This window comes from Clupea harengus, chromosome 19 (assembly GCF_900700415.2).
Source record: "Clupea harengus chromosome 19, Ch_v2.0.2, whole genome shotgun sequence".
NCBI classification, from domain to species: Eukaryota; Metazoa; Chordata; class Actinopteri; order Clupeiformes; family Clupeidae; genus Clupea; species Clupea harengus.
This window is the reverse complement of record NC_045170.1, coordinates 5,825,885-5,840,884: the sequence shown is the minus strand read 5'-3', so window position 1 is coordinate 5,840,884 and position 15,000 is coordinate 5,825,885. Positions and strand designations below refer to the sequence as shown.

At 45.2% G+C, this 15,000-nt stretch overlaps 1 protein-coding gene and 1 non-coding gene across 2 annotated transcripts in view; both read right to left on the bottom strand.

The window, feature by feature from the left end:
- Positions 1 to 4,662: 4,662 nt before the first annotated feature.
- LOC116225107 lies at positions 4,663 to 4,817 on the bottom strand. The gene has a single exon (XR_004165914.1). It is a non-coding gene; the product is annotated as a U12 minor spliceosomal RNA (small nuclear RNA).
- A 2,230-nt stretch (positions 4,818 to 7,047) lies between these two features.
- Positions 7,048 to 15,000, bottom strand: part of LOC116225075 (collagen alpha-1(XVI) chain-like) — a 14,589-nt gene continuing 6,636 nt past the window's right edge. The window contains exons 3-4 of the mRNA XM_031586649.1: positions 8,387 to 8,455; positions 7,048 to 7,169 (exon numbers count right to left, since the gene is read on the bottom strand). Coding sequence (XP_031442509.1) covers positions 7,048 to 7,169; positions 8,387 to 8,455 — 191 coding nt within the window. The remainder of the gene's footprint in view (positions 7,170 to 8,386; positions 8,456 to 15,000) is intronic.

Here is a 15,000-nt window from a genome sequence, read left to right as displayed (position 1 = left end):
TCACCAAGCAGATGTATAGTCTTTAACTAGCTAGCCAAATGAAAATGAAATGAAAATAATTCAGTGCAGCATATCGTAATTTTACACAACCTCACAAAAGAATCCTGGAAACTGAGAACGCGACTACAGGAGCTGCTCTTGATAGGCTAAGGGGAAACCGCCCGGCTGACTCAAACGATGTGACGAACAAGTTGGCACTAAAACATAACAATTTACGGTTAACAATTTGCGCAGTGTGAAAAGAAAGCACTCGTTTGATCAATCAGTTCTAGTAGTAATCGCATAAAGAAACAGCTGGCTAGCGCTCGCAAGGCACACCTGGCAACTTAAGCCATTTAACAGCTGCAAGAGATAGCTTAACAGGCTTCATAGTCCATTGTATATTGTGACGGTCGTGGTGCGACCGCACATTAACTGCACACTCCTGCCCCATATTTGCACCCACTAGCGCACCCAAACAGACATGGTTTGCGCACACACAAACACTCATACCACTGATTACAATTGGATCCACCTCATGGACACGGCTAATTGCTTAGACTGGCAGAGGGGACACGGAAAATGGTCTGGGCCAGGCCACCTGGATAAAGTGGTTGGTTTTACAAACCTTTCGAACATTATTTTAATACATAGTTATCTCTTTGTTTTATAATGTGAAGAAATGCTATGTTCGTGTCTCTGGGTCTGTCTTGTCATTGTGTATTGTTTAGTGTTTGTGTCTACCCCCGTGTGTAAAAATGGTGCTGGCCACCAGGTGTATATATGTTCATTGTTCTGTCTTGTTGGGAGAGTCAAGTCTTGTCAGGTATGTGCACCCTTATGTTTACTGCTGATTTTTGTCCTCTACCCCATTTAGAGGCTTAGCAGGTATTTTAATAGAGATTGGTACTGCTGCATGTTGTCCTCTACCCCATTTAGAGGCTAAGCAGGTGATATTCCTGGAGACTGTTGCTTTTTGTCCTCTGCCTATTGAGAGGCTTAGCAGTTCTCCAGAATATTTGGATGCGTAATAATACTTTATATTTGAACCCTCACTCTGTCTCTGAGCTTTTGGGCCAAACCCACACATGTTGACGGCAACCGAGGCTCGGACCGTCACATATATAGCCCACTGTGGCTCAGGATTTATTTTCATGAATAAAAATGTTTCAAAAACATTCTCCCTCTGATTCTTTCACAAATCGCACCCTGCATGTCAGTATAAGTCAATCTATGAGAATACCCAATTCCATTCTCTCAATATGTCTTCTCTCTGCCCTCAGTCTAGATTCCCCATTATGATGTTGCTGTCCCCCACTTCCTGTTACCCATCCTGTTGCTGTCCCCCACTTCCTGTTACCCATCCTGTTGCTGTCCCCCACTTCCTGTTACCCATCCTGTTGCTGTCCCCCACTTCCTGGTACGCATCCCGTTGCTGTCCCCCACTTCCTGGTACACATCCCGTTGTTGTCCCCCACTTCCTGTTGCCCATTTCCACCTAACACTTGTGTCCAAAGCTCTACTACTCATAGTCTACATCACACACATATTATAATTGCATGTTGGCATTGTGAACACACTGTATACACACAAAGCTGTTCTACAACCAGTATTTTGAATGCTGGCTCTCTCCATTTTTATCCACTATCAATCTTGTATGCATCATGTACTGTATATACAGTATACCATCTTACATGTATCATACCATCTTGTATGTATCATGCTAATACCATCTTGTATGTATCATGTATATACCATCTTGTATGTATCATGCTAATACCATCTTATATGTATCATGTATATACCATCTTGTATGTATTATGTAATCTTGTATGTAAATGTATCTCATGTATGCTAATCCTCATGCGTGTACTGTATGTATTCATCTGCTTGCTCTGATTCTCTCCTCTCCTCCTCTCCTCTCTTCCCTTCTGCCCCCCCCTTCTCTTATCTCTCTCTCGGCTCCAAGCAGATGGGTCCCCCCTGATGAGATGGTCTAGGTTTCTCTTTTGCTTTTCCTTGCCACCATACCATGGCCTGGGTTAGGGTTAGGGTGCATGCTCTACGGGGTTCATGCTCTGGGCTCTGTAAGGGGTTTGTTATTGGTGCTATATAAATCAAATTGATTTAAATTTAAATGGGTATCTAATGTGGTTCTTATCATCATAATGCCTTGGTTCTGACTGGCTTGTTGCTGACTTGTTGCCATACTGAAGCAAGAGGTAGTGTATAGTTTAAGCATCTTCAAATGCTCCTTGGGGTTTTTTTCAGTGGAAGCCCCTACACACACCACACACACACACACACACACACACACGCTCGCACACACACACACACACACACACGAATACATGCCGTAGTCAAGAAGCACACAGGCCTTCCTTAAGTCTTTTCCCTTAAAAAATTCAGTCTCCCTTAAGCCTTTTCAGTGGACGCCCCTCCTCTCACACACACACACACACCCACACACCCACACATATACACACGCACATACACACAGCAGTCAAGAAGCACACAGGCCTCCCTTAAGCCCTTTTCAGCAGGAGCCTACCCCAGTAGTCTGCGCTTCACTCACTCGACAAATGAAAAGCAACTCAATTAAACTGGAGGAACAGAAAGAAAAGAGAAATAAAAAGAACCCCATTTTTCCATCTCAGTGTTTGTTTACATCTGTCTGTAACCTTTGGAGGATGGTAGAGACATGGAGAGCTGAGAGGGAGAGAGATATTGAGAAGAAGAAGAGAGAGAGAGGGGGGAAGATACATTGAAATGATGAGAGAGGGGGAAGAGAGATTGAGAAGAAGAGAGAGAAGGAGAGAGAGCTAAGACAGTGAGACGTGTCTCTCAGATGGAGGGCTAACCCAAGGACAAAGATGGGATTATTTTTCCTTTTCTGCTGATCAAGCTGGCAGCATGCCAGTCAAAACATACCATAGAAGTTCCTTCTCTCTCCCTCTCTCTCTTTCTGTCTCTCTCTCACTCTAGCTTTAAGGGCTGTGAGTTCACTGACGGAGAATGTGGGGTGTGTGTGTGCGTCTTCATGTTTGACTGTTGCATGTGTATTCCTTAGTGAGTGCACATATATATGTGTGTGTGTGTCTTTATATGTATATGTTTGTGTATTTGTTTGTATCTGCATGTTTGAGTGGTGTGTGTGTTGTGTGTGTGTGTGTGTGTGTGTGTGTGTGTGCGTGCGTGTGTGTGTGCCACTGAGTGAAACATATGGTTGAGATGACGAGCAATGACAACTCAGATGAGGGAGAAAAGCAGAGAAAACTCTTGTAAACAAACCTGACAGGGAGGGTTGTGCTTCCTGCAGAGCCAACCCTGCACACACACACACACACACACACACACACACACACACAGAGAGAGAGCCAACCCTGCACACGTAAAGCACCATAACTGACCCATTTGGCAAGCCTTCAGGCAAACAATCCCATTTCACAAGAGATAAACATCAATTGACTGAAAACACTCACTCAAAAGCATACACTCACACACACACATTCTCTCTCTCTGTTTCTATTCACACATGCAGGCACACCAACACACACACAAACACACTCTCTTTTTGTTTCTATTCACACACACACACACACACACACACACACCCACACACACACACACACACACACACACACATAACTGACATCCTCTAGAAGATTGTAGTACACTGAAGTGGCATCTACACTCTCCCTGTGCGTTTACCATTCAGGATCAAATCATCAGATGAATAAGTAAAAATGTATGTAAATGTAGATATATCATGTTAGTAAATCGCCTCTTTGACTGGCTATCCAAATAAATATAAACTCAAATTGTACCTTTAACAAGGTGGTCCAAAAGAATGATGAGATGGTTAGAGGTCAGGCAGAGAGGTCGGCAGGGCAGGCAGGCAAGCAGACAGGCAGGCAGGCAGGGAGACAGGCAGGCAGACAGACAGGCAGGCAGGCAGGGAGACAGACAGGCAGGGAGACAGGCAGGCAGGCAGGCATGGAGACAGGAAGGCAGGTAAGTAGGAAGGCAGGTAAGCGAGTGGGAAAACAAAGGATATAAACCAAACTCCAATGGACCCCAAAAATCCACAACAATGATATTGAAATAAAGTAATAAGCGAAGAGTTGTATGAAAGGGTATCTGAAAAAGGTACAGACTTAAAACTAGACCAAATATCCTAACTAGCCTTGAAGAACTATATGCCTTTTCCATCTTCCTGGTTCCTTCGTTCCTTTGTTCTAGTCTGGGGTCAAAGGTGAGAGACCATCTCAACTTCTGCCTGAAGCATACCAAGGAATGACAGAGTGCATTTGGCATGCAGCTTTTAAGGTGATGGGCTATGGATACTCCCTGGCTCCTTATGCTGATCAAATTAAAATAAAGATGTACGCCTCTAAACAGCTGTGAGCCTTATAGTGTCTCTGGGGAGATCAAAAGTAAATGAATGAAATAACGGTGTGACAACATCAAATCTTTATGACTTGATGAAGCGTGACACAGAGGCGGAGCACCAACCATGTTTGAAGGAGCTGCTCATGTCTACTCTTCTCAGCAAAGTAATAGTGGATTTCTAAAATCTTGTTGAAACTCTCAAGTCTAAAACTGTTGGTTGTGGTAACATACCAGAGAATATCCTTCCTAGACAAATGTCTATACGTTTTATTTTTGTACAGTGGATAGGATAGGATAGATCCTAGGCTTGCAAGGCATCTCACGAAGTAAGCGAGTCACCTTAGCAAACAGACCTATACCCCTTCAAAAAATCATCTCGTTTAGTTAGACGAGGACACGGGCGTCACCCCGCGTCGTTATTTTCCTTACTCATCAGTTTAAGGCATGACAAGCAGATGATCGAAATGAGCACATACATTTTCGGTAAGTCGATACTTCCATGGTTGGAAAATGTGGTGCATTGACCAGCTAATAAATAAAGTACTCAGACTCATCCAATAATGTAAGCACAAACAAACAAACCCATTTGTTTCGAAGTGATAAATCATCACCATGTGTTATAAATCCACTGAAGTAGATAAATAAAAAAACTTTCAGAATTACAAGCGCCTAATCGCAAAGGCTCATGGGTACCCTACGACACGCCTCGCTGGTTGCTCTGCAGTCTACGGCAATTTTGCATTAAGATGTGGATGTTTAAGTCCTGTTATTTACAACCATACAACACCATAAACAAACCGAGTGTTTCGTTTTCACAAAGCAGATCACATTTTAATTGTTGTTAGCCTCATCGACCACCGTCTCAGTTTTCGATTTACGGCCTTGTTTCGTCACACGCATGCGCAACACATGCAACAGTCTACAGGGAATGATGCAGGATCTTTGTCTTGGCGAATTAATACGCCGACTAGGTTTAAACACCTAATGAGTTGGTAAGAGGTAACACACGCTACAAATATTAAATTTATTACCTCTGAATTGTATATGTAGATTCTAGAGAACTAATTTTAAACTAGAATTAAAATATTGATTGAAACTGCTTCGTTGTTTGTCCAGCTCTAAGGACCTCACTCGTCTGTTCTTCCGTATTTACCCCATAATAAAGTGTTCTTCGATTCGCTACTGAACATCGCTTATGTGGATAGTTTTTTGGCAAGCCAGCTAGCTAGTTAGCCCGTGTTCATTCAGTAATTTTTTTAAATCAGCTTTTGTGTATTCATTTTATTTAGTTGACGAAATTGGCTCAAACACAGCGACGTTAAAAACTACGTCGTTTGTCAAGTGTAATTCTTCAGTGCCTACCCACACACCCGGTGAAACTAAGAGCAACAACACAAAATAAAAAGACCACAACACACTGTCAAACAAAAATATCCACCTGTGCTCCTGCTTTCACACACAACTAATTTGATCAACTTGAATGTTCCTCTAACACGTCTAAATAATTGTATTTAGTTCCAACTCAAACTGTGTCTCCTCCAAAGACCACACTGATACAGAAAACTGCATTGATTTAACCAGATTCCTATAAACATAGTAGTCCAAATAGAGCAAGGTGACAGAAAGCCTCAGTTTCTACTCTCTTAACCTCTCCAGGGGGCAGACGACTGATCGCAAGCCTGTGTTTCTACTCTCTTAACCTCTCCAGGGGGCAGACGACTGATCGCAAGCCTATGTTTCTACTCTAAAAAACCTCTTCAGGGGCCAGACCACAAGGGAGCTGGGTGGCACATCAGTGGTTGCCCATACAAACTCCAGGCAATCAGTGTTATTGGTAATAAAAAACACTCATGGAGTAACAGCACAGAGGATGTGTGTGTGTTTGGGGTGTGTGTGTGATGGTCTGCAAAAACAATCAGAGCATAAGCATGAGGAGAATGAATTATGTGGCTTGTGCAAAAAAAAAGAAAAACACTGGTAGCTTACAATAGACTACTCCAACACACACAGACACACACACACTCTCTCTCTCTCTATTTCTCTCTGTGCTCTTCAGTTATTCACACATTGTGTGTGTGTGTTTGTGTGTGAAGAAAGATTATCAAAACTTAGACTTCACTAATTAGTGGAAGTAGAGATTGAAATAAAATGAACTGTGCAAGAGATAATATTATAGATAATATTACAGCTCAAAACTACCCAAAAATCCACAGCAGTCATCACCTGCAGGCTGTTGCTTGCCTGTACTAGAGAGTGTGTGTGTGTGTGTGTGTGTGCATTCTGTCAAAGTGCATATCTGTCCGACAGTCTGAGCACCCAGGCACTGTAGGGAGTTGAAAGTTGAGAGAGAGGTCCCTCTGAATAAATTAAGAGACAGGGAGGTTTGAGGGCAGAGGTGAGAACAAAACAGGTAGGGGAAATAGATAGATGAAGAGGCATATGAATGATGGATGGATGGATGGATGGAAGGAAGGAAGGGCAGACAGACAGACAGGAAATAGATCATTGAGGCAGACAGACAGAAAATAGATCAACAGAGAAACAGACAGACAGGCAGTCAGACATACAGACATAAAAAAGATCAAAAGAGATGGAGAGAGAGAGGTAGAGTGATAAAGTCAGAGAGAGGTAGAGTGATAAAGTCAGAGAGAGGTAGAGAGATAAAGAGAGGATGTCTTACTCGGTGGGTTGTGTGAGAGACACCTTGCCCAGGCGCATGATGAGGGGTCCTCGCGGGTTGCGGATCTTCTTCACCTCGGCGTTCTTTACCAGAGAGAAGCGGCGCACCAGATTAAAACCTGCAGGTCAATCCATCAACACACTCATCAATAACACAACACACACCCTGTGGACAGATTATAACACACACACACACACTCGCACAGTGTCACACACACACACACACGCACACAAAATTGTTTCAGACAAAAATCACTCAGTCAAATAACGACGCACCACAGGCAGGTGCCAGAACTAACCACACAAACCACCTATTTTCGTCATATGGAAGTATCCACACAAACCAACTGTTTAGTTCAATAAGGATCACGCACACACACACACACACATACACACCAGTAACTTGATCAAGTCACAATTCTTCAAATACACCAGTGACCACATAAACCATCAATTCAATTCACAATTTAACATATCGACCAGTAACTAACCGCATACACCACTTATTCAAATTGCTATTTACAGACCAGAAACTAACCACTAAAATCACCCAATCAATTCAGAATTCACCACATTTAGACTAGTGGCTAACCACACAAACCACCATTCAGTCTGTCATTACTAAACTCACCATACACATCACACCATACCCAGAAACATCTATCCCTAATTACAGGATAGCTTTAGAGCTAAATAAGTTGCATTCAATGATTGTGCACAATCAATTTTCTTAAATGCCAAACCAATCACAATATTTAACTGTAGAAAAATATCGACAGTTGATAAGTGTATTTAAGCAGTGACTATAGATCTAGTACTCAGTGAATAAGGTTTCAAGGGGTCAAACATATTTTGTCCTCATGCTTTCACTGGACTGGATAGAGCCAGTGGTGTTTCTGCTCCCGTGCCCTGACGCCTGACATCCATGTAATCATAAAAAGGCTACAGGAGTTAAACATAAGTAGAAACAGCAGAAACTGAGCACATAAGTCTGTCTGCTAGACAGATGCTGAATCTATAACAGTCCCTCATCCAGTCCTGATCAGGACCACATCAGCACCACATCCAAGCCATATCTGGACCCGATCCAACTTAGATCAGGACCAGAACCGGACAACATCCTGTTCAGATTTAAGCCAGAGTCAACACAAGAGCTGTGGTTTTGGACCCTGCCTTGTTTTTAGAGCGTCTCTCTGTTTGTTCCCCGTCTTTGTTCTGCCTGCCTTACTTCCTTTTGGGTCCTCTCCCCTGAAACCATGGCAACATCCGGTTCAGATTCGAACCAGGGTCAGCATAAAAGTCAGCCCAACCAGACACGGAGATAGGTGGTTAATACCTGTGATGAGGTCCCGGGGGGTCTGCGGAAACTTCCAGGCCTCCACCTGTAGAGAGGGGCATCGCACATCTGAGGAAGAGACAAGGGGAGCACTGTTGTTATGACGATCCATTAAGTGACAGTCAGGAAGTAACAGTAAAGACAGTAGCACATTTCCATATCTAATAAACTGGGAATCCATGACTTTGTTCACATGAGCAACAGAAGCCATCCCTGTTAGCTGTAGCAACTCTGTCTTTGGAGACAGGAGGATAGAGACACACGTCTCACACAGGGCAGAGACATCTTACTGTAGACTATTTTCAGTGGGATAGACAGGTAAAGGGTAGACAAAGTGCACCAAAGAAAGTTATAGATAGATGAGAGGGGAAGGGGAGTAAGTCACAGACACCAGAACGAAACAAAAGGCCTGATTCGGTTAAGAACGAGTTTCCCGAATCTTTCTGAGAAGACATACTATAGTTTTGACAGGATTGAATCCTCAGTAGCGCTCAGTGGAGCTTTTTGAACTTCCTTGTCAGGGCATATTGAAAACCACACACCTTCCTGCAAAGTCAGCACTATCAAAAAAAAAAAAAAAAATCCCCTCAGTGAGATGCCAACTTTGCTAACTTTTTGTTCCCCTCCTAACTGTTCAGATCGTTCTGTTCCAGTATTTGTTTGGGAAGCAGGGAAGGAGTTGGATCTGTTGCGCTCAGCATACAGATCTGAGTGAGTCTACAGTGTCTTCCTCAAATCAAAATCAAATCAAGTCAAACTTTATTTATACGGCGCATTTCATACCAATAGGTAACACAATGAGCGTTTCACCTCTGCTTTATTACACAGCTCCTCAGAATGATTGGATTTCAATGGGCCACCCTGACGTGTGGAGGTCTGATATTTCTATGTATTGACCGCTGCAAAAACAATTAATGACCGTTGCCATTGGCAACGGGTTTAACGCTTCTAATTCACATCTTTCATATCGTTCCACGAGTAGTCCGTTCACTTAACGTAACGGAAATTCAAAGACCTGACTGAGCCTACGGTGTGTTCTTCTACTGTACTCGCTTAGCGAGGTGAAGGGGAGTGGGGAATTAAGACATTGAGTTGTCACTGTGTGTGTGTGAGTTGTCACTGTATCTGTGTGTGTGTGTGTGAGTTGTCACTGTGTGTGTTTGAGTTGTCACTGTGTGTGTCAGTGTGTGTGTGAGTTGTCACTGTGTGTGTGTGAGTTGTCACTGTGTGTGTTTGAGTTGTCAGTGTGTGTGTCATTGTGTGTGTGAGTTGTCACTGTGTGTGTTTGAGTTGTCACTGTGTGTGCCTGTCTGTGTGTGTTTGAGTTGTCGCTGTGTGTGTGTGTGTGTGTGTGTGTGTGTGTGTGTGTGTGTTTGTTGTCGCTGAGGTGTCTGAAGTAGCTCCCAGCAGATTTGCCAGAGATGCCAGACTCTGAGGAGGAGGCGAAAGGAGGAGACGAAAGAAGAGGGAAGGGGGCGATGCACCTAAGGGGCAAATGTGGTGTGTGTGTGTGTGTGTGTGTGTGTGTGTGTGTGTGTGTGAGAGTGTGTGTGCGTGAGAGTGTGTGTGAGAGTGTGTGTGCGTGTGTGTGTGTGTGTGTGTGTGTGTGTGTGTGTGTGTGTGTGTGTGTGTGAGTGTGTGTGAGAGTGTGTGTGCGTGTGTGTGTGTGTGTGCGTGTGTGTGTGTGTGAGTGTGTGTGTGTGTGTGTGTGTGTGTGTGTGTGTGTGTTTGTTTGTGTGAGTGTGAGTGTGTGTGTGTGTGTGTGTGTTTGTGTTTGTTTGTGTGTTTGTGTGTGTGTGTATGCATAATATCAGTGGGTGACATGTTTGGGATGTTGCAACTCAAAGTCAATCTTCAAGACTTAGCATCAGAATAACAAAATAATTTGCCAGCAGGTTCCGTGTTTATCTTGACAGACACAGAAACAGTTTTACCCCTCGAGATCTCTCTCTTCCTCCAGATGTCAGCCATTACAGAGGAATGTCACCCGGTTATCCAACCACCCACAGCACTCAACAACAACCACGGCTAAAACCAGGAGTGCTTTACACCAGGTGCTGATAGCTGAGCCCGGAGTCGCAGAAGTTCAAAGCGCTTCACCTGTCAGAGGGGTAGTATTACACCACCCCTGCTGCCCGAGTCCAAACTCTGCTCAGTGTACAATGCCACGAATGCAGGAGTTAGAGCCCTACCAAGCACTAATGCGATCCAGATCTCTGGAAAATATTATTAAGTCAGCACTCTAAGCTCCCGCTCTGCTACTCTCTGCTAGCGCTTACTGCTACTGTTTGCGCTCATTTTCCATTAACATGTGTGTGTGTGTGTGTGTGTGTGTGTGTGTGTGTGTGTGTGCGTGTGTGCGTGCGTGTGTGTGTGTTTGTGCGTGTGTGTGTGCATGTGTGTGTGTTTGTGCGTGTGTGCGTGTGTGTGAGTGTGTATGTGTGTGTGTGTGGGGGGGTTTGGGTTACCCCCATTTTCCATTAACATAAAGGACGGATTTACCCCCTTTTTAGTGCCCACAGCTCCCAATAAAACCGCAGCATTTGAAGTAAAAAAAAATTCAGGTTAATAGCTTAGCTGTGGTGGTGTCTTTTCAGGGCTTGGCAATGAAGCTTAGCAATGGCACCAACCTGACTGGCATAAGCTTTCTATGTTGATGCCAGTCCTGGCTGTTACATACCCCTTCTCTCTGATAAATGAATTTGAGCTTTTTGATAAACTCAGTCGGAGTCAGTGACCCTCGCTTGCGGCCTGTTCCCCGCTAGGCTAGTTGTTGTTGTTATTGTTTTGTGTTTTGTGTTGCGCTAAACCTGCTTATGTGCCACAGGGGGGTGGAGAGGGATTGGATTGAACAGAAGGTCAACAGGCCCTGGCACAGCGGGTGAGGACGTGTTTCCTCTGATCAAATCTTTCTCCTGGCATTTCTCCGTAATTGGAAAGGCTGCATTGCCAGAAGCTGCAGGCTGGAGCCACTCTAAAAAGAATGGCAGTTGCACAGCAGGAAGCAAGGTGCATGGTGGTTAATGTAGTACTGTAAAGTTGGCCTGGAAGTGCCGCTCAGGGTAAGGGGGGGGGGGGGGGGGGGGGGCGGGGTGACGAAAACAACAAAAATGAAACGCTTCACATTGATATTCTTGGTTGTCTTCCCGAACATAAAATTACATGGTGCGCAGTGCAGTGCGCAGGGGATGGAAAGTCTTTGATGCCGAAGTTTGGAATGAGTTACCTCATTTTCCTACACAGGCCCCTGGATTGTTTTTCACATGTTTGGGATTTTACACCCCCCGCTGTTTTGGAGACATGGAGAACATCAATCACACCTTTTACAAGAGCCCTTTAAAGCACGCTATTCAGGTAGGGCACCCCGACAAGAGCCCTTTAAAGCACGCTATTCAGGTAGGGCACCCCGACAAGAGCCCTTTAAAGCACGCTATTCAGGTAGGGCACCCTGCCAGTTCTTGTACGGCACATTATGAACGGCAAAGGGTGAACACTCCATTTAATAGTTATAAATTATTCATAAGTGTCCTTATTACTGTGTACTAATCCTGCTATGTGAAGTTCATGCATGCCCATATTACAAACCCTGACCCCTAAACCTTACTCACTATAACTCTGAGCACCTCTTAAAAGATGATTTACTGCTTCAATATAAAGAGTACATCGTACTCGTCGATTGATTATTCTTCACCAACTACCAACATAACACGGGTCCAACACAGCGGCAGTGATGCTAATTCTGCTTTCCCACCCTGTGATGCCACACATGATCTCTTATCTCTAACAGCATTGTGTACGTGTCAGATTGGACACGCAAGGTTGTGTGTACGTGTCAGATTGGACACGCAAGGTTGTGTGTACGTGTCAGATTGGACACGCAAGGTTGTGTGTACGTGTCAGATTGGACACGCAAGGTTGTGTGTACGTGTCAGATTGGACACGCAAGGTTGTGTGTACGTGTCAGATTCGACACGCAAGGTTGTGTGTACGTGTCAGATCGGACACGCAAGTGTGTGTACGTGTCAGATTGGACACGCAAGGTTGTGTGTACGTGTCAGATTGGACACGCAAGGTTGTGTGTACGTGTCAGATTGGACACGCAAGGTTGTGTGTACGTGTCAGATTGGACACGCAAGGTTGTGTGTACGTGTCAGATTGGACACGCAAGTGTGTGTACGTGTCAGATCGGACACGCAAGTGTGTGTACGTGTCAGATCGGACACACAGGTGTGTGTACGTGTCAGATCGGACACGCAAGTGTGTGTACGTGTCAGATCGGACACACAAGTGTGTGTACGTGTCAGATCAAACACACAAGTGTGTGTACGTGTCAGATCGGGCACACAAGTGTGTGTACGTGTCAGATCAAACACGCAAGTGTGTGTACATGTCAAATCGGACACACCGAGGTGTGTGTACATGTCAGATCAGACACACAGGTGTGTTATCACAGGCGGAGAAACCGACGCTGACGTAGTGGTTCATAACATAACACCCCAGAGGCCTTTCTGTTCGCACTTCATCTGTCACGAGGACTTCTTAAAGCTCAAGTGGAGTGCCAAACGTACGGCGTCTCCTAGCCGTTAACCGTTAGCCGTTAGCCTTACACAACTGTTGACTCCGGCACCAATATGGCCCCTGGATCAGCGCCGCATCAGCACCAGATCTGGACCAGATCAGGGCGGTAAGCAGCTACTATCTGGGCTCATGTGGTTCGTGGCGGGGCGGCCTGAGGAGAAAGACGACTGTTAGTGGCGCTGGCTGGGCAGAGACAATCACTGACAGGCTGAAGAGGTTCTCCAAGATCACTGACAGGCTGAAGAGGTTCTCCAAGGATCACTGACAGGCTCAAGAGGTTCTCCAAGGATCACTGACAGGCTGAAGAGGTTCTCCAAGATCACTGACAGGCTGAAGAGGTTCTCCAAGGATCACTGACAGGCTCAAGAGGTTCTCCAAGGATCACTGACAGGCTGAAGAGGTTCTCCAAGGATCACTGACAGGCTGAAGAGGTTCTCCAAGGATCACTGACAGGCTGAAGAGGTTCTCCAAGGATCACTGACAGGCTGAAGAGGTTCTCCAAGGATCACTGACAGGCTGAAGATGTTCTCCAAGGATCACTGACAGGCTGAAGAGGTTCTCCAAGGATCACTGACAGGCTGAAGAGGTTCTCCAAGGATCACTGACAGGCTGAAGAGGTTCTCCAAGGATCACTGACAGGCTCAAGAGGTTCTCCAAGGATCACTGACAGGCTCAAGAGGTTCTCCAAGGATCACTGACAGGCTGAAGAGGTTCTCCAGGGGACAAGAGGAGATGGGAGAGGCCCTATCTCTGCCCTCTGAGGGACGTCTGCAGAAACGTCTGAGGTAAAGTCTTAGAGGACGTCCATAAGCATTGACAGATGAATGAGCACTAAGACTGAGAGCTAAATCTATAGTTTGTGAATATTTGACATGCGAGTAATGATGGCAATGGACTTGGCCTCCAGTTCTGACTGAAGGGATTTAGAGAATAAATTCCTAAAAAAAACAAGGTTGAGGTTATCCCGTCCTGTGGATATTACCTCGTAAACCACATAAATCCCAGGATCCCATCATTTCATTTAAAATTCCTTTACTACCTCTGGCCCAGACGGAAAAAAGGCTATCGCTACATGTTAGAAGCTAATTTGATTCACAACACACCGTACTCAGGGCATTGAGTCTCCTCAGGCATAACAGTGCCAAATCTATACCAGAAAGAGTACGCTTCTTGCTGAAATGTTTAGTGACCTGACAGTGAACGGTTAATCGAAAAACATATGAATTTCAGCAATAACTCCTGATGAGAAACGGATGGGCCCTTTGGCTATCCTACACACTTCCCCCATAATAACTTCTGCCCTTCTGGTTCGAGTTTAGCGTTGATGTACTGGTCTGCCTCTTCCCTGGTGTCATGAACTGCTGTGAAATGGTGGAAGGTTATAGGATTGGACAGTGATGAAGGCCAGGGTGTTGTGGAGTAGCCCAGTTTGAAATCAAACAGCATTTTACAGATTCCAGAGAGACCCTCCTGAGAGATCAAACAGGTTTGGAACCTAACCTAACGCAGCCATGCTCACTCTCTCGCACTCTCCCACAGACGCACACACACACACACACGCACACACACACACACACACACACACACACACACAGAGAAACACACACATGCACACACCTGCACGCACACACATGCCTATACAAACAAACACACACATGCGTACACACGTACACACACACACCTGCACGTACGCACACACACGCTTAGACACACACACACACACACACACACATATGTGCACACCTGCACGCATACACATACAAATACACACACACACGTGCTTGCACACACACACACACATATACACACACAGGCCTTCTGCTCTGGGGAGATCAGACAGCTCTGGACGCTCGCTCGCCTGGCCACCTCTCTCTCCCAGGGCACGGTTCCCTTGCAGGCAGCTCAGGCTGGCCAGCTCTCAAAGCACCAGGCTGCAGCTTCACTCTCTGGAGCCGCTGCAGTGCCCAGCACACCACACACACCACACACACACACACCACACACACACACCACACACACACACACACACACACACA